At 41.7% G+C, this 23,729-nt stretch overlaps 2 protein-coding genes across 2 annotated transcripts in view; one reads left to right on the plus strand and one right to left on the minus strand.

Annotated features, from left to right (window-relative positions):
- ap1m3 (adaptor related protein complex 1 subunit mu 3) overlaps positions 1–3,909 on the plus strand; it is a 37,168-nt gene extending 33,259 nt beyond the window's left edge. Inside the window, exon 12 of the mRNA XM_080887542.1 lies at positions 2,384–3,909. Within this exon, the coding sequence (XP_080743668.1) occupies positions 2,384–2,406 (23 nt within the window). The 3' untranslated portion in view covers positions 2,407–3,909. The remainder of the gene's footprint in view (positions 1–2,383) is intronic.
- Positions 3,910–8,624: 4,715 nt separating this feature from the next.
- tmem125a (transmembrane protein 125a) lies at positions 8,625–21,662 on the minus strand. The gene is made up of 3 exons (XM_080886302.1): positions 21,441–21,662; positions 13,922–15,378; positions 8,625–10,848 (listed from the first exon to the last, which is right to left on the minus strand). Exon 3 carries the CDS (start codon positions 10,385–10,387, stop codon positions 9,689–9,691), a length of 699 nt encoding a protein of 232 aa, XP_080742428.1. The 5' UTR covers positions 10,388–10,848; positions 13,922–15,378; positions 21,441–21,662; the 3' UTR covers positions 8,625–9,688.
- Positions 21,663–23,729: the final 2,067 nt, after the last annotated feature.

Consider the following 23,729-nt stretch of genomic DNA (forward strand, 5'->3'; position numbering starts at 1 on the left):
GTAATAATGTAGTCAAAGTAGTCATCATATCGAGAATCATTTTTGTTTTTAGGAAATTGTTCTCAAAAGTCTAGGCAATCAGGGAAGCAAGAATAATTATTCTAATTTAAAACATATTCACAATTTTCAAAAATACTCATTCTTAGCTTTGTCCAAATAATAGCATTAAGATAGTTGGGGGTAGCAGACCTGTGACAACATGGACCTCAGGTGGTTAAGGTTTCAGATAAAGATAACTGAAAAGCGTTTTTTTAAGGTCATTATAAGCTAGAGGAAAAAAGAAAAAACACAGTTTGCTTCATCAGGACTGTGTGTCTCATCTCATCCACAGATTAGCTAATTTGAAAAAACCATCACATAAAACATGACAATTAACATCAAGTGTCGGAAGACTACACGGTGCATATTTTGAACTTTTTTTGGATTCCAAGTTGGTGTTCCTAGAAAGACAGAGGAGTAAATTCCCAAGAGAGATCAGAGTCACAACCGGTCTTACTGCATCAGTATTCAGTGTGTGTCCCTCGAATGAACCCAGCTGGATAGCATCTATCATATCTATTACCTGGCTCTATCACCACGAGCCATGTCATCAGGGGCTTAGAGTGACAAAATGCAGGTTGCCAAGGATAGAAACCTGGCTTCTTCGAGGCTTAGGTAGCGTGTTTAATGTCCAACTTTGAACAGAAACAGCCGAATTTCTGCAGCAACGTTAGCACCTGGGATCTTGAGATTCAGTTGCTGCCCTGGGAATGAACCCACATCCGTCAGCTGCTGACAACAAGGGCGACAAGGACCAAGAAGTGTTTGTCAGCTTTGAGCTTGTTTCATCCCATTAACCTGAGATGTTACCTGCAAAGCATGTTGAAATAAAAAGCAACACCTTCGCCCCAAACACACACATGTCATTTGAACAGGTCAGTTTAAAGCTGCAGTGTATTGATGAGACTGCAGCAAAGTCCTCCACACAGGCTCACGGGTTTCAGTGTTTCAGCAAATGGTAATGATATGGAGATGGGAGTCCAGTACCTCTGCTGGACAACCGCCAGAAATCTTCAAGTTTCATACCTGCTATCTGCCCCAGGAATGAACCTGACTGCATTACATCAATCATATCCATTACCTGGCTTTGTCAGGGATGAGTCAGGGGATGCAGAGGTTGAATGATACCACAGGGTGCCAGGAGGCTCCCAGGGTGGCAACTTGGCAAATGCCAAGGTTACGATCACCTTGCTGTAACATCAGCAGAGAAGCAAAGGAGAGAAAGCGAGAGGGATCGAAAGGAGAAAAGACGAGAACAAGTTAGAGAAGGAAAGGGGACGAAGTTTGGGTGACTTGGAGAGATGGCTATTCCCTTTCTCTTACTGTTAACATCAGCAGCACACAGAGGGAGACGGGCGCGATCACATTTCACTCGACACTACAGGCAGACACTCTCACACTGATTAAATAATACCCTGATGCTGTGTACTGTAGCTAGTGGCTCATTAATGATTGATGAACAGGCATTTGCTTGTGATGACCACTAATATCTGACTGATCAGGTGATGATGCACATTAGCTGGATGTTTAACATGACACATCACTGATCCAGGTTGTCACTGGATCCGGTTCTTGATATCATAAAGGACTGCTTTATTTCAGTGGAACCACATCTGCCCCCGTCTCACCCTCTGTCTAGCATCCTCCTCTGTCACACCAACCCTCTGCATGTCCTCCTTCACTACATCCATAGAGAATCTTCTCTGTGGTCTTCCTCTTCCTCCTTCAGGGCAGCTCCATCTTCAACATCCTTTACCCAATATATCCCTCTTCCCTCCTCAGGTCCTGCCTGTCTTACTTTCTCCACTCTTACTTTGTAAATGAACCATCTACTTTTAGTTAAGCAGATATTTAATCCCCCTTTTTTCTTGCTGCTATTACCAACATATCTGTGCTCACCCTGACCCCTGGAAACACCCTAAACTCACCTCTTTCACTGAGTTGTTGATATTTAACTCACCGTCTTGTAAGTATTATGTGCCAAACTCTGGGAAACTATTCAAAGGCTGTGTTGTCAGGATTTTTTGTTGTTTTTTTTATTTAATATATATATATGAGCATGGTTCAGTTAACACACACTCTGTATTCTGTGCCACTGATATTTACCTTAAGTTCAAGTTCAAAAGAGTCAAAACAAAAGCGCATAACATATGCAAATGGGATGTTCGCATACTTCTGTTTCATCTTTTTTGTGACACCTCCGGGGGTGCACACGTGCATCGTAATTATTCTGTACACCTTGTTTTGAGATTTAATGGCACCATTATAAAGTGGTAGTGATGTGCAAGAGCACTGAGGGGAAGCAAGCTGCACGTTAATGCTCTGCTGTTACGTCTCTTGGCAGATTACCAGCTCCGGACGAACTAAAGGGCACAGACGCTGCTAGACGAATGGATATTTTCTTTCTCTGTCTGTCTTCGTCTCGCCTCCATTTCTCCAGATTTCTCTCTGCAGCGGACAGCAGAGGACAAGTGCAGGAGGACAATTTTTTTTTTCCTTCCCCTTACACTGAATGGCAACAGGACGTCATCCCTTCCTCTAAAACTAACTTGACTCAGACGGGAAAGTGTGGTGCAACACCTCTGACCTGTAATTTCTATTTCAGATTCCTCCGGTCTTCAGTAAAGCGTAAATAATAAACTGAGCCTCACTCTAAATGAACATGGAGGGCTCATTTAGAGTGAAGTTTCTGGACTCATTTTTTTCTAGTTTTCTTCAGAAAGGGAAAAAACATGTTATTGTAGTTTTCGAAACATGGTCAATTTGGGCTGCTCAGCTTGTCCAGTGGCTTTCTGCTGAGTACTATGTAATCTGACTGATTATGTAGTCCCAGTGTACAGCAGCTGTGATTGTTTATCACCACTTGTTATTTCTTTAAGGGCCATAATGTTGCAGACTGGTGATTTTTCTCTATATTGAAAAATGCCAAGTACTCAAGTTACATGTGGTTCCAGGCAGGATCTTAGCTTCAACACAAAACCAGTCAGCATCTTTAACATTCGTCTTTCTCAATCACTCCTATGACCCGTCCTTCATATTCAGTGGTTGATTTTTGTCCTCTCGGAGCATGTTTTTTTTCTAGAACCTCTGTGTTAAGATATAATAGAACATTAAGATATAATAGAACCATACCAAATATAAAAACATCTATTTATAAATAGACGCAGGCATTGCCCCCAAAAATGCCTGCGTCTCATCAGCCCTAGCACTGTGAACTCCAGTGCACTGAAATTAACACCAGCAACCAGATCAATGATTAATAAGGCACAATATTGTCAGAGGCATCGGCAGTGTAACGCGACACCGTCGACACACTCTCATGGGGCCTGTAACCTTGTCCTTGTGCTCAAAATCAGCTTCCAGCTCTGAGCACATACTGAAGGAATGAAAAAGGTGGGGGGGGTTTGGGGGTTTCTTTTTTTTTATCCTTATATCTGTTGTTTATACTGTAATCACTAATCACTGCCATGTGGAAAGGAGACTTTAAAGGAAAACAGAAGGGGGTACAAAGGTAAAATTAACCTGAAGAGAGTTTGTGTGCAGAATGTGAGAATATTGACAAAATGGTGAAGAATTCTTTCCCCCAGGATTCTTCTCGACTCCCTCTACTGTGCACGCTTTTCACCACATCAGTTCAGCTGCATTGCTAACAACACAGAAGAGTCCTGAGTCATTTTTACCATGTTTGCTGTTAAAACAAAAACATACTATTACAATCAGTCCTTTTCTTTTTTCATGTGGAGACCTGTTTGAGACCCCAGTGACGATTTTAATAGATCTGTGTTATGTGTTTTGATTAATTTATCAAGGACAATTTGTCCATAGGGAACAAAGGGATATATTTGGAAATAAAACATTTTGTATCTTGTTATGGGATATCAGTGTTTTGTTTGTTTGGTTGTAATTTTTGCACATAGTTCCTTACTACATTGGTCAAGCAAATTTTAATATTTGTGGGTGAAATAATGTTTGCCAGCTCTGAAATGTAGATCAACAATCTGTCACATTAGTGAACAGATCTCAGATTAGTGCTCCATTATTATTCTGAGTTAACGGCATAAAGGCGCTACATTAAGGTGCAATTCTTTTAAATGATTAGTCTGACATTTTGTGAAATATGCTAATAAATTCTTGCGGGACGTTAGATGAGGTAATTGATGCCATTCTCATGTCAGTTTGCTACACGGACCAAAAAAATTAAAGGAGCATTTTGAATATACATGAAATTTCAGTAGGAAAAAAACATGCTGGATATCTATACTGATATGGACTGGGTACTGTTTCAAATGATGCAACATTGTTTGATGGAAATGACAATAATCAGCCTACAGAGGGCTAAATTCAAAGACACCCTGAAAATCAAAGTGAAAAAATTACACGGTAGGCTAGTCCATTTTTCCAAAATTTAATTTCAGCAACTCATAACGACACTCATGAGGTCCCTTTGTAGAGCTCTGACAATACCAGAGGATGCCCCTAATGAGATGATGGTTGGTGCCCTGAGAGCTATCTTCCCAGGTCTCGACTGGGGCACCACTGAGCTCCTGGACAGTCTGGGATGCAACCTAGTGGCACTGGATGGATGGAAACAAAGTCCTAGAGGTGTTCTGTTGGATTCAGGTCAGGCAAAGGGTGGGGACCAGTCATTGGTATCAGTTTTTTCATTTTCCAGGAAGTGCCTGCAAACATACTGCCCCATGAGGCCAGGCTATGTTGTGCACCAGGAGAAACTCAGGACCTACTGCACCAGCATATGACAATCGGACTCCACGGTGCCGGGCACTGAGCACAGGGCCAACTAGCAGACGTCAGCCCCTCAAAGCCACTCTCATGAAGTCTGCGTCTGATTGTTTGATCAGAGACATTCACAACTTGTGACCTGCTGGAGGTCATTTGGTAGCTCTGGCAGTGCTCGTCCTGTTCCTCCTTGCACAAAAGACCAGATATCAGTCCTGCTGATGAGTTAAGTCCATTCCAGCTCTCCTAGAGTAATTGCCTGTCTGCTGGAATCTCCTCCATACTCTTAAGACTGTGCTGGGAGAAACAGCAAACCTTCTGGCAATGGAACATGCTGGAGGAGCTAGACCACCTGTGGCATCACTGTAGGGCCCTGGTATTGCCTTGTGTTACCAGTAGTATTACCGCAGACCCTAGCCAAATGCCAAATTAGTGGGAAAAAAAACAATTAGTGGCCTCCACCCCTAAAACCATTTGTATTTGGGGATTGTCTCACTGTTGCCCCTCCTGTTGTTAATTTCATCAACACCAAAGCAGCTGAAACTAATTAAAAACCCTCTCTGCTACTTAATTGACCAGGTCAATATCTCAGAGGTTTAACTGACTCGATGCTGTACTCTGATTAAAAAGTGTTCTTTTGTTTTCTGGCATGTTTTGGTTGCCTGGGGTTAGGGATAATTGTTATCTAGTTAGACCACAGACAGCTAAGTAGTCATTGGAATAAATGTATGCAACATGCTAATGCATAGCGTTAAGCTAGAAGAATTGTGAGTAGAATTTGAAGGGCCGCCATATGCATCTTCACGTCTCACCCACAGATGTTGTTTGGCGTTTCAGCAATACTGTGTTCAAAATGAAGCCTAGTTTTGGAATCAAACGAGAACTCCATTCAAATGCAATGTGGGGAAAGTCTTAAGCAAACAGGATGCACCTGAACAAAGTTAGGAGGGCCACAGTACAAGGTCTGAATATTTTAGTAAATCAGAATTTGGATTTTTTTTTTTTTTGTTTTATTCTTCAGTGGAAAAAAACGTGTTTTTACTGCAGTGTAAACTTGTGGACAAGAATGACCACTTTATCCTTTTAAGATGAATTTAACAACACGATACCAAGCAGAAGAGCGGTCTGAATGTCTTTCAAATCCAGTGTATAGCAGAGAAACAATTTGTCCAGTTTTTGTATTCTTTCTTCTGTTTAGCTTGACAGAAAAGCTCTGAATCCTCTCCTCCCACACAGTCCTCTCTCCTCAGTATCAGAACTGCCTCCCAGTTCGCTCTGTTCACCTCTTCTGGCTGTCATGCATGGGTTCACAGCCAGTCATTTCTACTGTATAGGCCACTGCAGGTCAAAAGGCAAACTTATGTAAGTAAAAGTCAGAGGATTTCTGTGTGTTGTCAAAATCCAGCAGGGTCCATGCTATTTTATTTTTCTCAGTGTGTGTGTGTGTGTGTGTGTGTGTATTGAAAGAAAGTGGTGCTGGTCTATGCCAGCCCCCACAGATCACTGTGTTGTGCATTGTGCCTTCAGCTTGCTGTCCATCATCACACCAACAATGGTTAACTGTGTGACCCTTTTGTCTCAAGGCAGCAGCCTGTGCGTATGTGCGGACAGATAAGAGGCGTTACTGACTTACATACGCACACACAACAGAAACACAATGCAAGGCCATTTTTTAGGTTCTTCTGTAAGTGTTTCGCAAACACGAATGACCTTTTGCATCTTCTACTCTGATTCTGTCCTTGCGTCTTAAAAGTATCGAACGAACTTTTCCAAAAGGACGAAACATGATTGCTTTTGCGATATATTTTTTATATATATATTTATATATATTTATATTTCTGGAAACAAGAAGGATTAAATTATACCAAAGCTATATTTTCAGCAGCATAGCGTGGAGTTGTCCAATTCAGAGAAAAACTCACGTAGACATATCGACAACCTAGTTTAAACGATTGCAAATGCACTGAAATTCTATGACTGGCCAGGCTGATGCAATGGATTTAATTTCACTGATTTTTCTTCGTCTCAGCTTTGTGAGGAATGATTATGGCTTATTATCTGAGCCAGAAATAGCCCACATCTAATAAATTCAAAGTGCCGAGACTACAGATGACACCTCCAGCTATGCACCGCGGTTAAATTAAAAGTGTATTTTTGTAAAGTCTCAGTATTATTTAGAGAAGTGCAATAGTGGTAGTTTTGGTATCTTAATGAGTTTTATTGTAAATTTAAAAATAAATCTGGATTAATGCATGATCTGAGTAATGAGCCAGTAGGTCAGTACGAGTGTCACACCAACTGGATGTTGTTCTCTAAAGTTTAGTTAGGCAACGCAAAGAGACGTGCCATGGTTCCCACAAGAAAACTGTCAGCAGCTTAACAAGACCTCTCATAAGAAGCATCTGTGATCAAGGTGATCTTCTGCATCCTCATTCCAAAGATTCTGGACCATCTTTTCAGGATCACCTAAAGCTTTAAGGAAATCATGGCTATAAGATGAGCCTAGTGCCAAAAGGAGAATTGGAATGAGAGCTTTCGGATTCAACAGCATATTTTGACCAGCCAAGTATCCCACACGGTGATGTGACCCATGGGAAGTTTTTCCCAAAAGGCACCTTCTGAAGTTTTCACCAGTGGATTGCCAGAAAGTAAATAAAACGTCCAGTGTGCCAATGCTTGTTTCTGCTACTCTATGTGATAGACATTAAATTTGCCTAGTTTTGTCACTGAAACTATAATATAGCCCATGAGATTAATGCTCAGAGTTGGTTATTAAAAAACATTTTTGATAAACAAAAAGATTTTAGCTTCGCATTGTGTCACTTGGAGTGGTTGAAAAGGTGATTCTATTGCGATTTTTAACAAGGCTTAAATGTGGTTTCTTCAGAATCATCTCCCGTACTTTAAACTGTAAATTAAAAAGCACAAAACCATCCAATATGTACTTTGAGGGATTGTAACTCAGAAAATATTCACATTTTTAAGGTAAAATTTCACATAGTTATGTCAAAGGTAATGAAATGATTTTACTTTGAAGAAAAATGTTGATTCTAAGTTGGCTAGGTGGGAGGCACTGATTGATTTTGATTCATGAAATAATCCTTACTTATAACGTATTTGCTTCTTGAGGCCAGTTCTGCCATGCTGTCATGTTGTTCTTGTTGGAAACACCTTAAATAGACTGGATAAATGCATTCCCATACACAGCTCATACACACAACTTTCCTTATGGATCTCTGCATTTCCTGTTGGTTCCAAGTTTAAAGTCCAGATGCCCTTTTTTTGCCTTTCCTCTAAAGCATACTGGCTATTGTTTTTCAGATTCCCTTAGAGTGCCATCAGAGTAAAATGTGCCCCTTGCATCACCAGCTGTAGATAAAACTACCATGAAAGCAGCTGAACGTGGGTTTGTCCAACAGCACAAGATGTAGCCATGAAATTTTAAGTGTGTAGCTGACATCAAATAAAGACTCAGTCTGAGCACAGCCATGAGCCAATCCTTTATCTAATAAAGAAATAATGAATACTGAGTAGGCTATTCATGGCTGAGAATGTGAACAACATGTTGAAAATTGTTGTGGCAAATGTGATGCCATCACAAGATAGTGGGTACAAAATCAGAACTGGAGACTAACTCCTATTATTTAAGCCTTAATCCAGCAAGATTTGCATTATCTTTTTTTGGTGGTATCATAACTCTAATGCTCACCCTGGCTGCCCACCTGGACAATGAGAGAAATCCATGCAACAAAGCGAGACTAAATGAGTCTGCAAAGCTTGGTGGTTGTTCTTTATGACCTCCACGTTATTTTAAATGAATGTTTTACAGTACACAGTGGAATGCGATGCCGTGACGATATCAAAAATCTCGATTAACACTGGTTTAAGATAACAAAGCGCCGCGAGAGTCACAATTAAGACAGTACAGTGTTGATGCACAAAAAACACAAGTTATTCATACATTCTAAAGTGCTGTGATACAAGTCTCCAACAATCACATTTGACAGGCTGCCACAAACACTATACCTCCGCAGCATGAATTTTGTTAAATTATTATTAAACCGAGGCAATAAAACTCCCAAAGAATCCCTCGTATTCATCATCCCAGAAACTGCAGAGGCAATATTTTCACATATACACGAAGATCATGAGGATGGGATATGAATCAAAAATTATAAATAGGATTTTGTTCATGTTCATACTGTCCCATTTCTTGCAGATTCCATCTTATTCAATTTCCATTTCATCCATTCAGATGACACTCTCATCCGCAACTACGAGAGCCTCAGTGAGCAGGTAGTGGTCAGATGTGTGGTCCCTGGTCAGTTATCACAGATGCAAATCACATGCATAAATTTGAATGTGCCGCCCTCCAAATGAGGACTCAAAAAACATTACTTCATCTTTTAGAGAACAAGATGGGTTTGTTTGGTTGTAGGCTTACAGTTCTTGGAATTGATAGACAGGGAATAGCTCAAAGATCATTCATGGACTTTACTCCTGCTGTAGGTTAGCTGTACTCAGTTGTAGCTTGCTTCTCCTGTGGGATAAAAATTGTGCTTGTAATTTATCAGAACTGGCTTAAATATTTTTTGTTGTTGTTCTGTGTGTCTTCTCCATGCTGTTTAGTATTTGTCCTGTGAGAATGGAGTAACATTTACCCACTATAGATAAAAAGCAGACCATCACCATGTGTTCGGTTCTTCTGGCATTTTCCATTTTTGCATCCTTACTCACAGAGATCTGACTGCCAATAACTAACGTGTTCACTATGAATATACTACACACTCAACTATTTTATCTCGTACGCAGTCTGCCGAAGCATGCATGGTATGAATCTGTGTCTGGGCATAAAGCCAGTTCTAATTTAGTTGAGCCAGTGGGCAAAAAAAAGCTTTATTGGGGTTGCATCTCATATAAGGTTAGCCAAACTGGAGGTAGTCTCTCTTCGAGCGTGACGGTCCATATGTCCTGAAACAGTGAAGATGTGCAAAACCCGGTCTACAAACCGCCGTCCGTGCCTCGTCCTCTCAAGAAGGATCACCACTACAGAGTATATCCCAACACCCACAACTGCAGCTCCACCTCCAGCCAGCAAAACCACTCCAGAAATGTACATGTCATTAAGGGCTTGGCCAGGCTTTGGCATACGGTTGGCAAGGGCCAGATGCAGTAGAACCCCTCCACAAATCAACAGTGACAGCCCGGTAATTAAAACCACTAGAAGGTCCGATAAACCGCCGCTCTTTAGCATGTCGATCCGCTGTCGGCTCCGAACGCAATTCATGTCCTGCACAGCTGAGCTGAGAAGTTGTTTGAGCAGGACTCCCAAGGCTAGCAGGCACAAAGCTGTGCCCGTGCCGAGCCGCCACTCACTCGAGACGCTGGTGGTAGTCGAAAGAAGGCCGACGCCCCCAAGTCCGCAACCCAGGATGAGAATCACAGCGACACAGTAGCAGAGGAAAGACTTCCCAGGATCTCTGAACCACCACAGCTCCACTTGTTCCTCTAGGATGCTGTGCTGAATCTGTGCTGGGTCTGCTGGACCATTAAGGCCCAGTTCAGGACTCCTGGCTTCCCTTGCGGGGGGAAGGTTGTCCAGCTCCGGCATTGTAGTGGTACTCCCAGCCTGCTGAAGAAGGATGCAACCACCACAACGAGGGAATGAGAATCCACAAGGTTACTTTGGTCCTTCCTAAATCTACCAAAGGTTACTGCAGGTCAATCAGGACAAGCAAGAGATTCCAGAAGCTTTATGGGGGAATTTGCTCAAAATTATCCAGAAATTTTTCGATTTTTAGCAGATCTAAAAAGAGGTTAAATGTAATTCCCCAAAAATGTTCCAAAAAATTTTACTGAGATCAGTGTATTGTATTTTATCCACAATGGTTTGTACTCAAAGGTTCCACAAAGTTAGTTTGGATGTATTGTTCCTGAAAATTCATGGAATTTCTTGTAGTTTTTCTTGTAGTTAACACCGGATACAGAGTCAGATCCCAGTCATCCTTAATGCGTTAGTTTCTGAATCAAAGAATCCACACATCGGCAAAAGTGTTAGTTGGTAGCAGTCACCTGGAAGACAAGACATACAGTTCATTCAGTGCTGTAGGTGGCCTCTCCAGCTCACTTAGTTAGATAACTGTCTTACTAACTAGTACATAGATTCAATTCCTAACCAAACAATAAGTCACAGCACAGAAATGCATGGATAAGAAGTGCTCGTCTATCATTTCTTCCCCAAGCACAACGTGGAGAGGAGTAATAGCTTAACTTTCAGATCAATTCAATTCAATTCAATTGAATCTACACAGCACCAAATCACAACAACAGTCGCTTCAAGGTGCTCTAACCACCCACGTTCAACAGTGTCTGGCTAAACACAGGCTTATATACGAAGACTTTACTTCTGTTTCTTCCTTCTTGTTTTTAAGGGTCTCTTTGTTTTCCACACCCTGAAGGATGTGATCAGTACAAGATAAGTTAAAGAAAAACTTCAGACCAGCTAAAAATCCTCTGCATGCTGAGCTCCAGAGATTGAAGTTCTTTGCCTCCTATTCACCAACAAGTTTGTTTTTTGTTTCTGCTCTTTTATTTTCTGACACTGTGTGAAACCTGAGAAGCAACAAGCACAAACAGTGTTATTCAGCTCGGTGTCAAGTTTCTCTTTAAAAATTTTAAGTTTGTGTATATTTTGCAGCAACGGATAAAAAGCAGACAAATTAAAGACACGTACACACACATATACACACACAAAGTTTCTATGTAAAAAAAACTTGGTGTGCTGACACCGGCAACCTTTTCTTTCTCTCGTTATCACTATGGTAATGAGTTGCCACTACAGAGGCGGCTGGATAAAAGGAGCATCAGCTGTCGATAGAATAAACAATTCCTATCCACGCACACACTGAAAATCAAACAGCTAATCCACAAATGTAAATTTTCGTTCTTTTCATCCTTCCAAACAGACACCCACACAGCCTCACTTGACGAATCTTTCTATTACCTTGAGTCCAGTAAATCTTCTTTTCCTTCCTCACATGCACTGTTAACACAAATTGGAGTAAACCCCCCAAATCACCACCAACCCTTTATTTAACCTTCTTGCTGACCTCAGCACATTTAGCGTCCACACTGTAGTTTGTAACCTCTTCACACACCCGTAACACAGTTATGTAAACAAACAGCAAGCAAACAACCTCAAGGTTATGGCTCTCCACAGCTTGTCTTTCAAAAAAAAAACAAAACTGTCTGCGGCTTTATTTCTATCAAAGTCACAGGCCCACGCTGTCCAACAGAAGCTGACAGTAGTCACAGTTTGTCCTCAGCGGTCGTGGTTCCAAATTGAAATTGAAATCGCATCTTTGAATCCCCCCACACACACACACACAGACACACACGCTGTTTGGAAAAGACTAAACAAACATGCAAGATCACATTTCTTGTCAGTATGGACAGGTACCGCCTTGTATCGAGGTGGAGCAGTTATACCGTGACACGGAGAGATATGAGTTGCATACACAAGGTGTGAAATGAAGAGTGAGGTAATTACAGCCGAGGAGGAGGGTGTTTATTGGCAACATGCTGTTCTGGAAGCTTTTCACATCCTGTATCTGGTGGAGTGCTGTGTCAGTATGTGTGTGCGCGCGCGTGTGTGTGTGTGTGGTTGGCTTTTTTACAGTTGTAGATAAGTAGTTAAAAGAAATGCTATAAAAAGAACATGTGACTTATCACGTTTAATCATATGATAAGCCTGTGCATGTTTCACTGAGTATCTGCATTTGTTTTCGCATATGTGCACGTGTGTGTCTCTGTGTGTGCACCTGTGCATGTATGTTGAGTCACTAATTAATCCCAGCTGATTTGAGCTCAGTGTCACTGACAGGTGAGGCCAAAAACACAGCACAGTCACTGAGATGAAGAAACATATGATTTAAGGTGAAAAAAAGAAAGACGCTACAACGCCACCCAAAGCTGTGAAACTATCCCTTTGATTCCTGCTGAACTCGTTTATGAGACATTATTTATACTCTTTCGTTAAGCTCCTAGTAACATGAAGCGCGTGATCAACAGGGCGACAGAGCGAGAGGCACCGGCACGTGACACAAGATGAAACTGAACCCTCGATGACGCGAGTATATCTTACTTCATGTTCTGTTTTTTGACTCACTGCCTAACTCTGTGCTGGCCTCCTTTTAAGAAATAGAAAAGAAGTAGAGAGGCACAAATAATTTACACAAACAAATTATTCAGTTTTTCCACTGTGCTCTGCTCAAGTCACTAATGTCAAAAGTTGACTTTTTTTTCTTTAGTAAAAGCTTGAAATAATCTTTGGTTGTCAGTCTGAAACCTTGATACAGTCTGACACAGATTGTGAATGAGGTAGGGCCATCTCCTCATGCTTGAAAATTCAAAAAGATTTTGCGGCACTGCTGTTGCCCGAAGTCATCTTCATCCCACTGTTTTACACCCGTGCGCTAAAACCTTCAGTGCACCATGTCTAACGATGAATCTTCACACCTTTAGCCGTCGATTCACACTCCCACAACTCTTGGCATATTCATAAAATATAGATCCGCAGATGCACTACTGCCGCTGACTGTAAAACTCAGCGAGGCTGAGTTGACAAGCAGCATTATTGAGAATCTGCTTCATCCCTTCATTTGGACTGACAATCCCGGCACTTGTCGTGACCTATGAATGTGGCAGGTACTTGCATATCAAAAATGTGCTGATTATAAATCAGCACATCTTGATGTCTAAAGTAGCTTATAAAGGCATTTGAAAGCTACTCTAGTGATTATTATTTAAATTTATCAGAAGACACAGTGTCTGAAGACCACCGTAGATGGCTGTCTTTTAAGTGACAGGAATAATAAGTGTGTCATGGACACTCAGCTCTGCAGAAGTACTGACATGATTGAAATGGGCTGACACTACCAGTAAAAACATTCTCTGTACTGCTAATGCAACCAAAACTTAATTAAAGTCATTAAAAATCCCAAAGACACTGTAATTGTAAACCCCGGACACAGAGTATCATCCTCTTTCTCTTTCGCTCTCTCCGTCTCTGCTACGTTTTCAGCCCACAAGGTCACAAGAGGAGCTGTGCTTTAGAGTAAAATACAGTATACCTCACTCCAATTACCTGGGAAGCTTTGGGACTCCGGTATTCCCGCCTCTGTTATGTTGGCCAGCTGAATTCATTTCACCGGCCATTAGTGCCTCGTTTTACTGTTGATGAGGGGTTCTTTTTAAAGTTGGATGTCAGGATATCGTATGCTAATCAGAGTGCCGGTCAGCAGAGTTTGATAGAAGAGAGCAAAAGCATCCAAAGAAAGTGAAGTAGGCAAAATTTTGCTTATTTTAAAAATGCAAAGAAAGAAAGAAAAATGCAGGGACTCAGGTGGGAGAATGAAAGCGCAATAACCCCAAAATGAAGTGGATGTTTGAGTGCTTGGCAAAGGTGCAGTGCAGAACGTGGTAGCTTACAGCAGATAAAAGCATGCGTTGACATCCAGGGAAGCTCGGACTGGAATGCAATGCGTATTACGTTTTGACTGTCAGAGGAAAAAAAGAGAAAACAGCTTTATTCAGGTAAGCACAGCACAATGGGAAGTGGCTTGTATGCTGTTTAAAAAAAGCTGAAATATTGTTTGCCAGGCTGTTGCAACTTCTGTGAATTCATTCTGGAGTACACAGACTGGAGGGGAAGAGGAAGTTTGGGGCTCAAAACCAAACTTGTTGTGCTATAGACAGCCTTTCCTTCAGTATTTGCAGTTCATTTGCTTTCCTCTAAATTATGTTCACTATATTTAGAGGTTTTTTTTCCAATCTTCACATCCTCTTACTGCAAAAATGTAGAACAAGGCATCAGTGCCAAATAATCAAAGCGAAAATATGTCAGAAAAAAGATAGATCCTTCTGCTCCTGCTGCTGAATTTCCTGCTGTGTGCATTTTTTATCTGAGGACGGCAGGACGGGCTGAAGGGGAGTCCATGGGAGATTAGACGATGTGTTGCTGTGGTGACAAAGCAATGCTGTACTTCCTGTCTCCCCCCCCCTTTTACACTCGCACCCACCCTCTTCTCCTCTAGTCAGGCGTTGATTCTCTTGGCGTCCCCACGGGCGAAGAGAGGGGTCAGGGTTGGCTCCATCTGTCTATGTGATGGGCATCGGTGCCAAGCGCCACGGGGGCTGGAGGGAGAGGAAAGAAGACTTGTGCGGAGTGGGAGGGTAATGGATGTTTCTGAGCAGTCATCTGGGACTGCGAATGGGGCTGAAACTGGGCCTGGGGAGTGGGAAAGGGGTTCAGGGAAGTGGATTGGGGATAAGGGCGTTAGAAGCAAAGGGACAGAGGGAAAGGCTAGGGGCTAAGGAGAGTGCTGAGACTTCACTCTTGTTCCTGGTATAACAAAGGTGGCTGGCAAAGAAGAATGATGCTGAATAGGTCTTTATGCAGGCAAGCTGGATCTTTCGTCTGTTCTCTAGTCACAATGGACAGGCAAGACACTCGGGGAGCCTCGCTGTGTCCGGAACCAGTGATGAGACAATGGCAGAGTCAGTATTACTGTCCTCACTCTGCCAGGCATCACAAGGGAAAACCTAAGAGAAAAAGAAAAGACTTTTACAGGAGCTGCACATACTGTTCTTTAACCCTATGGTTCACTTTAAAAGCACTTACACGTTCATTCCTCTCCTGTTCTGCCACTGAAATTCAGCTTCTATCCCTCTAACGGCAAGCAAATCACTGTGTTCAAATGTTAAAGATGCTTCAAGTCTACAAACCGGTGCGTGATCGTCAAACTGATTAACGAGCTTAATTAAAATCTTGCACATTATCAAGGAACGGAATACCCAGATGAACCCCCGCAACACCGCAACCAGAACTACGTTTCTTTTTCAGAAACTAATGGTTTGTTTTCAGCTACTGGGGTTTTAAAGATGGCAGTGTGGGTTGGATTTAACTAATTCTATAGCTGGTGGATGGACTACCATGAAATTTACTGCAGGCAGTCATTTTCAGTTTGTCCGGCGCCACCCGTCAGGATGAACTTTTGGTCCCGGGTGAAAAGTCTCAACAAATGAGAAGTGGTTCAAGTACCATCTGGGATGATTCATGATGAATCTGTCGATGCCTTAAATTTTAATCTTGTGCCATTACTAATTAATTACTCTAGGTGTGATTAAGCCCAGAGGGAACACAGTGGAAGTAGTTTGATGTGATTCCTGGAGTGCTGCAGCGAGAAACTGCTACAATCACACTTCAGCGTGCGACTGTACCTGGCTTCGGGACCTTTGGGGTGGACAGGGACATTAATCTAAGTGGTAAGAACAAATGTGAATGGATTGCAGTAGTTGTGATTAAAGAAAAAGTGGTTTAATACCAGATATGTTACTGCAAAACAATGTTTCTCGATTGGATTCCTCCATCAGCTGCCACAAAGGTCATCCAAATGACCGTGTACGTGGTCGGTAGCTATGTATAGCAAACAGATGCTTACCACCCTCTGTCCATCTTGAATGTATTGTGTCTCAAAGTAAAATGGAGATAATTATGCATGGCTTCTTGTCTTGATTATTTGTTATCCCTTATTCCTCTGCCTGAGCAAATCATCCCTGGATCGCCTACAAATGATCCGGAATGCCTCTTTCACGCACCAGGTCCCATGGGATATAGATTTTGTCTTCCTTACACTGGCTCCCCCTAAAGTTTACGCTTCAGTTAAAACTTTTGGTAAGCCCTTTCAGACCCCTCCATGGTCAGACAACTCTGTATGTCAGTGAATTACTACAACCAAACATAACATCTAGATCCCTGAGGTCTGTGATTTAGGTTAAAGACAAAAAAATGGTGACTGTGCTTTTGAGGTTGTGGCTCTCTCATACCACAATACCCAAATTCAGTTTAGATTTAAGTTCCTTGTTGTTCCTTCACTTTTTTATAATCCATTTAACTGGGCTCTTCTTTTAGCATAATCTTCTACCTTTATGGGCTATTGAGCTACACGTTTCCGATGTTTTGGCAGATATACCGCAGTAATTTCCAAACTTTTGGGATGAATAAGTTGTTGTTTTCTTACCTCATCTATTGTCAGAAACTTTGGCTAATTGCCAATCCCTTCTACATTAATGGCATTCCCAACTGCTCCACCTGCACTTTGTTGCTAATTAGCTAGCGTTAATATGGCTAACGTGAAAATTTGTCGACATTGCAATCTGATGCATTAGGCAGCTTCACAGAGCAGCTAGTGTGGCTGCAGACCTTCAGTTGTAAGCGATATTAATATTTTTAGATGCTTTAAACTTCCTATTTTCATTCTCCTCCTTACCCACTGCCTCATCTCAGGTGATTTTCTTCCTTCCCAAATGGGCTTTATATCTCAGCTTATGACACAATATCACCCTGACTGGCACGACCAGCCAAGACCTTCCCCCCTGACACTTTATCCACAACCAAGCACACACACTCATCCCCATCTGCTTTCTTCACACTCTTCCTTATCTCCATAGCTTTACACACGTTTCCTCCCTTTTTTCTATGCCTCTCATATCGTTCTCTGTCTCACTACCAGTGCTCCTCTGTGTGGCTACTTCTTATCTTTTCTGTCTGCTCGGGTATTGGGATGTTGTGAAGGCAGAGATGTGCATGGGGTGTGGAGGGGGGATTACTCACAGAGGTCCCTCTGGATTCAGGTAAAAGCCTGTTTGACTCAAAGCCCCATGCAAACATGTGTCATGCACACAGCTACCTGGACCTTTTTCCCTGTTTTGGTGTTTACATTGTTTTCTCCTTGAAATTCTGATGCTATTCTCCCTTCAATCATTCTTGTATTCACATCCCATCATTCCCAACATTAAAAAATATGCCAATTCATCAGCCTCGGTAAAACTGCTGAGTATTGTTAATCCCCAACGCGAACACATGTTAACAATCAAAGCCAAAACTCGATTTGCACAAATTTGTTATCTGGAATATGGTGTTCCTCTCTTTTTAAATAGACTTCTTCCTCTCACTGGAAACACTGCTGTTGACAAAAATGTAGACCAGTCTAATTCAGCTTAGCAGAGGCTCTGGATCTCACTCAGCCGGTACGATGGGAGCCAAATGGGGCTTTTAAACACTGAGCGCAATTCAAAATGGCTCGAATATTTCTGCTTCTGTCAAACTGGCTCCTTTACCATGACTCCAGAAATCCAGATTTTTTTTCTTTCTTTCTCTTTTTTTTTTTGAAAGTTGAAGGAAATTAACTGAATGACGTGCATAATGACTAAGTTGTGTAATAACCCTCGGTCCCCGAAGTGGAGGAGTGTTGATTAAAAAAGAAAAAGAAAAAAGGGAAGAACCTCTGTCCAGCCGGTTGCTTTCCCTTGTCATGCACAGCTGCAATATTAAAACGCTAATCAAATCACCAATTAACATGCTGGTCCCCTTCTGCTTCACTCCCGCTGACGATGGAAAAGGCTCACCCCCACCTCCCCATCTTCTGTCTTTGTTTATTTTAACCCTGACCCTTTCCTCTTGTGGGTTTTAAAGGTGATTTTCAACATATTTTAATTTGATATTGGCTGTCTGGTGATGATAATTGTAATGAATGAGATGGCTGTCTCAGTGTCTGGCTATTTCCTCACTACCTGAACTGATGTCTCCATCCTGCAGCTGCACGTTGTGGCTGAACTTTTAATACAGATTTTTAGTCTTAGGTGACAGGAATTTTTTTTTACATCTATGTTCCCCGGAGGATGAAACCTAACAACTATAATGAGCTCCCAACTTTCTCTGTAGTGCCTATATGAGGAGGACACCTGCGGTTAAGTGAGATGTTCTAATGACTATTGTATCGATAAGATTGAAAAAACACTGATGCCCCCACACTTTTATATGCTTAATATGAAACTAGAGCGAGCAGCTTGCTATAATGTTTATATATATCACAGACAGAGAGCCAGCAAGAAAACTGATACATGCCAGAGTATTGATAAAGTTTCAAAAATCTCTCCCCATGCTCTCCTTCATCTCCTCTTCCCCTCACTCCCTTACCAGTCACAACAGATGGCTACCCCTCCTCTGAGCCCGGTTCTGCCCGAGGGTATCTTCCTGTTAAAATGGATCTTTGTCTTCCCATTGTCGCAAAATACTTCCTCCTATGAGATTGTCAGATCATTGGCTCTTTATTTTATTACATAAATTGTACTTGGGCTTGATCTGTAACTTCTTGGAGTCTCTACTGCTCGCAAGTACCTGGAAAGCAAATAGCCTTCCCATCACTGTCGGGTTTTTTTAATAGCACCGTTCTAGCAATAGTAAACACATGTTAATGTGTTAACCAGTTAAAAACAATGACGCAAGTGCTAAAACACCAACATGTTAGCAGTGGATTTAAAGCTGCAGTGCTGATCACAAAGGGAAAAGCAGCCCGTGGATCTACAGCGGCTTCATCAAACTTAAACATGCCTCTTTGTCAATTCAGTCTGTTATAGAAGTAAATAATTGATTGAGTCATATATAATGCCAGCAAGCTCCAGCGTAGACTGCACTAACAACATGGTATTTTTTTTATAAGCTGCGTAAGTGAAAACCTGAATCATGTTTGGAAATGCTATTAGTCTCATCTTTTAAAAAGGTGGGACCTCCCACTGATGAGACAAAAGTGGATCCTGCCAACATGATGTGAGGGTTTCAGCGGGAGAAACTGGTAAGGAATACAGGATGCTGACACTCAGCTATGTCTGTGTGTGCAGTAAGCATTTTCTCACTGATAAGTTAGAAATCAGTGTCATTTTAAGCTTACTGTATTTCTGCAGGCTAAGCTGAGGCATTTTTGACATTATTCAGCTTGTGTTACAGACGTTTTTCAGAATGATACGAGTGACACTGTTTTGACTGCAAGTGCCTTCGCTAACCACAGCAGAATGCTTATATAGCTAACATTAACTACCAGCAAAGATTGCCAAAATAATCCTCTGATGTGGTGAAATCTAATATTTTTAGCCAGCTGCAGTCATTTTGCGAGTGATTCAGCCCTTGATTGTGGTGCCCGCTGTTCTCCCCTCCAGTGGAGGTGGTGTTCAGAGGTAAAGCACTATCTCTACAAGCTGCTGGTATGGATGCGTGTAGATGTAAAAACAATCTTGTGCAAACAGCTTAAAGTTATGATCGTCAATTTGATGCAAGTACAAAAGGAAGAATTGCCTTTTCTGAACACAGTCTGGCAGTTTAGCCTCATCTCACCCCTTTATGGAATTCATTATGCTTACTGATGGATGTGTATTATACCCAGGGACAGGAGTGGATGTAGTCATTACAGCTGCTACCGATGCCACACTACATACCTGACTGTGTGCATCTGCTGACGGTGGAGAAAGGGGGATATTTAAGATTCTTGTCTGATACTCTACTCTGATTTGTGTGTTGTCTCAAAGCCAACACACAAACACATACAAAAAATGCACCCTGTGTTGCACGGTTATCCACAGACTCAATCACTGACTCACTTTGTTTTTCTCCTTCTTTCATCCTGCACTCTGTGTTGACTTCAGGCTCTTTCTTAACGAGGTCTATCACATGTTGTTTTCAGCCTGACTTGTTTTTAAGAGTTAGACCTCATCTTAAATGATCCTTAAAGTGCTTTCGGTGTAGAGAGACTGACAGTCAGCATGTAACCTCGGCTCATTTAGATGCCCTGCCATGATTCATCTTCGGCCTTTAGATTAGTACCAGCAGATCAAGAGGTTATGAGCAAAGCAGCAGGGGTCATGCCTGGACAGTCTATTGATCTGTTGCAATTGCGAAGGCTTGAATACAGCTACAACACTCCCTTTCTATGTGGTTTATGGATTTTCCACAATGCAGCAAAACTGATAGCTGAGTATATGACAGCAGCCCTATGAAGTGATGATCTACAGCGTATCTGAAGCCCTATGTGTTTGATAACTGTGGACCAGCCTACCAGAGCAAAGGTTAGTGGGTATGGCATAATGTCAATATCTTTTACTTCCTTGTTTTCCTCAGTATAAAATAGACAATTTATTCTTCCGGGAAAGTCCAGAAAGCATACGAGCATGACAATGCAACTATTGTGGGAAAAGTGACACCAATATCCAGGCACCTTACATCTACATACAATGGATTTCTTTAAGAAGTAGTGCTTACATCTATCATTAGATAGATAGATAGATAGATAGATAGATAGATAGATAGATAGATAGATAGATAGATAGATAGATAGATAGATAGATAGATAGATAGATTTAGTCTTTTAGTTAAGTCCTTACAAAAGCCAAGAGAGAAAAACACTTTTAAAAAGAGACACGGATACTGACCTTTATATGATAACACTTTAACAGTTTAGTATACAACTTACTAAATTGTTAAATATTTTGTTTTTTAAAAATAAAGGTGCTATGTCCGTGACACCAGCCTGCACTACTGCGCAGATGAGCGCTATTATTACTATTATTATTACTGATCGACAGTGACCTTCTTTTATAATCCTTTTTATAATACTGCTATTCATTCGGGAATAAAGGAACGTGAATAATGTAGCAGTTACAAAAACTCGCATGTAAGTTTTTAAATAAATCGGATTTAAGAAAAAAAGCCCTTTGTTGGTAAAAAGTTGAAACTCTTCTGTGTTTGGAGCTTGTTTATTAGAAGCCACTCTTACCTGTGCGCTAAGCTGTTCACACTGAATGCCTTCAGCTCCGCGCAGTAGCTGCGCTCGATTTCTTTTCAGTAATTCCCAGCTCGTTGTCCAGATCATCAAAGTCCCACAGCCGTATGTCGCCGCATACCTTCAGCCGTCTTTTGGATGAGAGGGTCCAGAGCAATGAATGTGCCGTGGGTGCCGCGCTTCCCCTCCTTTCGCTCTCGGTGAAAGCCCACAGTCTCTCTGCCTCTCCGCCGGACGGACTTCCCCCGTTTAATGCAGGTGTGGCCGCGCACGGCGACAGGGGACGCCGATGGGAGGGGACAGAGAGTCAGCGAATCGACCTCCGCACTGCCGTGGGTCCCCAGAGGGAAACCAGCACATGAAACGAAGGACGGCTGCTCCTGATAAATAAAAGATTCACTGTGATTGTGGTGGAGGGCTGTCAGGTTTACAGAGTAGTATTGGTTTAACCCTTCCAGTCCACAAGGAGGCGAAAAGTCTGCTGATCAATAGATTAATCAATAACTGTAGCTAGTGTTAACAGATTGATATAATATTAATCTAACTGATTAACATTAGGGCTATAAGGCGGTGCACTTGTTGTTTTTCTGCCATTCATCACTTAGCAGTGACATAACGTGATTGATTCTGAGACAGAAAGCAAATTTCTGAGCAATTTCTATTGCTGCTCCTGTGGAACTCTCCATCATGCTGATGTTTGTGCGCTATTGAGCGCTTTAACCCTTGTATGGTGTTCGGGTCTGTGAGACCCGTTTTCAGTTTTTCTCAAAAGAAAAATTAAACAATTAATTATTTTTTCAACCTGAAATTCATTGGCTTTGGCTTATTTTCTGTGAAGAACATAAATCCGAACTAATTTTCAATGACCTCATACTGTACCTCCCCCCACGCATTTACATTACATACAAGGTGTTCGGGTCCACTGGACCCAGGTCTAATAAAAGTGTTGAAAGTGTAGGTCCTGTGTTCCCACACTCTGTCTTCCTCCTTTCTGGTGCTGCTGATTGTGTTTTCTTCCCCTCCTGCTCCGCACAAAGTTGCAACATTGTTGAAAATTCAACCATCAACACCGTCTGCTCTTACATTCCCGCACATTTTACCCTCTTTCTTGAGGGATCCAAATTTTATTTTCTCATACCCTGTCCCACCTGCAAATTAGGGGCATAATACTATAAATAAGACTTTGCCAGTGTGGTTCTTTATCACAACTGATCAAGATGGCAAAAGATTATCTGCTGCGAGGGCCATCCAATTGATTTTGGAAGAGAGAGAGGCTTCGGATGATGATGTTGACAAAGAGGTTTCAGAATATTTCACATTTCTGAAAATTCAGAGTCTGACAGTGACTTTGAAGAAGAGGAGGTTGAGCATCATTTAGTAACAAAACGAAGACGAGTACTCCATCTGCAGCCAGCTCAGGACCAGAACAAGCCCACCAGACAGCAAGTGAAGAAATATGGATGTCAACAACTGGTGAAATTAAATGGTCTTCTTGCCCAAGAAATGGGCCACCCTGCAGAGCTGTTACTGTGATAAGCCAGGGCCAACATGGCTGACAGTTACTCATGTGCAGGACATCAAGTCTTCATTTGAGCTTTTCATCCCAGATTCCATCCAGAAAATTATTCTGGATTGCAGTAATCTAGAAGGAAGGTGTGTTTTTGGAGAGAGGTGGAAGGAGATGGACCAAATTCATCTAAGAACCCCAAAGGCCTACTTTGGGGTTCTTATCCTTGCAGGAGTTTTCAGGTCCAAAGGGGAATCCAAAGAATCCCTGTGGGATGCAGAAACCGGCAAGAACCTTTCCGTGCATCAATGTCTCTGGAAAACTTCCACAAAATTTCCAGGATTATCCGTTATGATAACCGAGACGACAGACCAGCTCGACGGCAGTGAGATAAGCTAGCTGCCATCAGGACAGTGTGGGATAAGTGTGTGCACCACCTCCCCCTGTTTTACAAACCTGGGCCTAATGTCACCATTGATGAGCAGCTGATCCCATTTAGTTGTGAAACATATTGCTTCACGTGTAAATGTGTTGTGTCTTTCCACTCACTCCACTTGATTACAACTGATTTATTTTTTTTATAACATTTTATAAAAAAAAACAAAAAACAAAAAAAAACGAGAAGCACATTAATTCATAAATGTGATCTAACAAAGGTAAAGGGAAAAAAATTAACAATGTTTACTATTCATATGGCTTGTAATTGGGATGAAGTAAACATCTGTTGAGTAATTTAACATAAAATTGTTTGATAGTGTTAATTTGGAAAGCCAAAA

The sequence above is a fragment of the Rhamphochromis sp. 'chilingali' genome (assembly GCF_963969265.1).
Source record: "Rhamphochromis sp. 'chilingali' genome assembly, chromosome: 7".
NCBI lineage: Eukaryota > Metazoa > Chordata > Actinopteri > Cichliformes > Cichlidae > Rhamphochromis > Rhamphochromis sp. 'chilingali'.

Coding starts and splice junctions, on each gene's coding strand:
- tmem125a (XM_080886302.1), bottom strand. CDS start 10,387: ATGCCGGAGCTGGACAACCTTCCCCCCGCAAGGGAAGCCAGGAGTCCT.